Here is a 2,500-nt window from a genome sequence, read left to right as displayed (position 1 = left end):
CGACTTTGTGTATTTTATTTTTATTTTATTTCTTTTCTTTCCTTTTTTTTTCTCTTTTCTTTTTTTTTTTTTTTTCTTTTTCTTTTTCTTTTTCTAAGTTTGCTTTACTTTCTATGACATATTTCTTCATACTCCGTCAATTTCACGAATTTATGTATATAGAAACATCAATGGAGCTAACTGTTTTGTTTTCTCCCCTTTTGTGGTATTTTTTAATTATTTTTTTATTTCTTCTCTTTTCTTTTTCTTTTTAATCAAAATTCAAATATTAACAAACGTTTGCGTACGTGTGTGGGTGTGGGTGTGAGTGTAGGTGTGTGTTATTTTTATTGCTTTTTTTTTTTTTTTTTTTTTTTTCATTAATCTTTTTTTCAAAAACAGATAGCTCAATCTCCGTATGTTCTTCTATATCTATATATATATATATATAGATATAGATATATATATACCTAAAAGGGACAAACTTTATGCGTTAGGTTGCATATCTAGTTGGCAAATTATGAATATTCTATTATAAATGTACATATTTGTGGCGTTTTAGGCTGACAGAGAAACGATTAATTACGAGAGAGAGAGAGAGAAAGAGAGATAGAGAGAGAGAGATAGAGAGAAAGAGAAAGGAAGAGAAAGAAAGAAAAAAAGGGAGAGAGAAATAGAAAAAGAAAAAGAAGAAACAGAAAGAACCAACGTAAAAATCTCAAGACTTGAAAATATAGTTTATTGATTATATTATCATAATTATTAATTAATAATATTATTAATAATAAATCAACATTTCGATTTATTTTGAGTTTGTCACTTCCGTAGTTATAACTTTCAGAATTAGAATATTGGTATCTAAAATGCTTATTAAAAGGATTGTTATAAATACTATATATATATATATATATATATATATATATATATATATATATATATATATCAATTCTCTCTACCAAATGAAATTCTTCATGCGGAAAGATTAATTAAAGGAAATGAATAAGATACATATGTTTTTTTGCTGGCAGCTGATTGCACATACAAACTGATAATGATGATGATAATAATGATAACGATAATGATGATGATGATGATGGTGATGATGGTGATGATGATGATGATGAATGGATTTCACTGTTTGTTATTTGATCGTTTTTAATTATTCATTTGAGGCTCGGACACTTAGACGATTACAAGCACATAATTGACATGCATAGTATTCGATGTTGGAGAAAAATTAAGTGTAAAATAATTAAAGTCTACATTATTATATATATATATATACATATATATACATATATATATATATATATATATATATGTATATATATATATATATTAATATATACGCACATACACACACACATGTGCGTGCGTGTATGTGTATGTATGTATGTATACAAGTAGATTAATTGATTGATTAATTAATTAATTAATTAATTAATTAATTTTAATAATAGCGATATATAAATGATATAATAATAGTAATAATATTGTGCTGTTGTATAAAAAGAAAAGGAAGGATGAGGATGACGAGAAAACAATTAATAGTGATAACTGTCTCTCACAAACGTAATCATTTTTCTAGTTTGCATGAAAATGATCACCGCTACCACTACAACTATCACAACCACAATCACCAATTCTCCTTAAACCCGCATCATTTTCAACTCTTCTTGATGCACGTGTTAATTTAAAGAAAGAAAGAAAGAAAGAAAGAGAAAAAAGTGTAATGATTGTATAAAAATGATTAATAAATTAATTCAATATGTATATACATATATAAGATAATACACACACATATAAAGTATAAGTGAACTCTCTCGATTGTGTAATTTGTTTGCTCGTTGTGTTGTTTTGCCATACTCTATCGTAGATTATATTTTTTAATCGACTCAGTTATTTTTATTTTTTTTCTTTTTTTTTCTTTTTTTTCTTTTTTTTTTTTTTTATTTATTTTCTTCCTTTTTTTTTTCTTTTTTTTTTTCGTTGCATCTTATCGTTGTAATATATTGTTATTATTCGTCATCTTGCGTCTCGAAATGATAAGTCAATCGAATTTCGAACTATTAAAATGAAACGTGACGCAGTTATATGCTGTCTCAAGTTAATAATATTCGAATCCTCCTCTCCAGCCGTTCTAAAAAAACAAATATTTTCTGTTAATGTACGTTCTCTCTCGTGGTTTGAATTAATTTTACGATATTAATTAAATGACCTTGAAATCGTTTACATCATCAAAGTTTGCTTCGTTCGCACGTGTACGATATATATATATATATATTATATATATATATACATACATACATACATACACACACACATATATATATGTGTGTATGTATATAGAGTGTGTCAGTTAATTGGAAATTGATATTAACGATAGAAAAAAATATTTTTCACGAGGTCTACGTTTGATTTGAAAAAAAAAAAAATTGATACGGTCAAAAAAATAAAGCATTTCTTCTGAAGGTCGTATCTTTCAAATCACGAAGGTCATCGATATTTCTTTGAAAATGGA

At 25.7% G+C, this 2,500-nt stretch overlaps 1 protein-coding gene across 2 annotated transcripts in view; it reads left to right on the top strand.

Moving 5' to 3' along the window:
• LOC124429842 (glycogen synthase kinase-3 beta) overlaps nt 1-2,500 on the top strand; it is a 79,997-nt gene that overhangs the window by 71,805 nt on the left and 5,692 nt on the right. The window contains exon 9 of one of the 2 annotated variants that reach the window (XM_046975561.1): nt 542-784. The exons of the other annotated variant lie outside the window; for it this stretch is intronic. Within the exon in view, the coding sequence (XP_046831517.1) occupies nt 542-546 (5 nt within the window). The 3' untranslated portion in view covers nt 547-784. Of the gene's footprint in view, nt 1-541; nt 785-2,500 lie in introns of those variants that run through there. 2 annotated transcript variants of the gene reach the window in all.

This window comes from Vespa crabro, chromosome 16 (assembly GCF_910589235.1).
Source record: "Vespa crabro chromosome 16, iyVesCrab1.2, whole genome shotgun sequence".
Taxonomy (NCBI): domain Eukaryota; kingdom Metazoa; phylum Arthropoda; class Insecta; order Hymenoptera; family Vespidae; genus Vespa; species Vespa crabro.
This window is presented reverse-complemented; position numbering and strand designations above follow the sequence as displayed.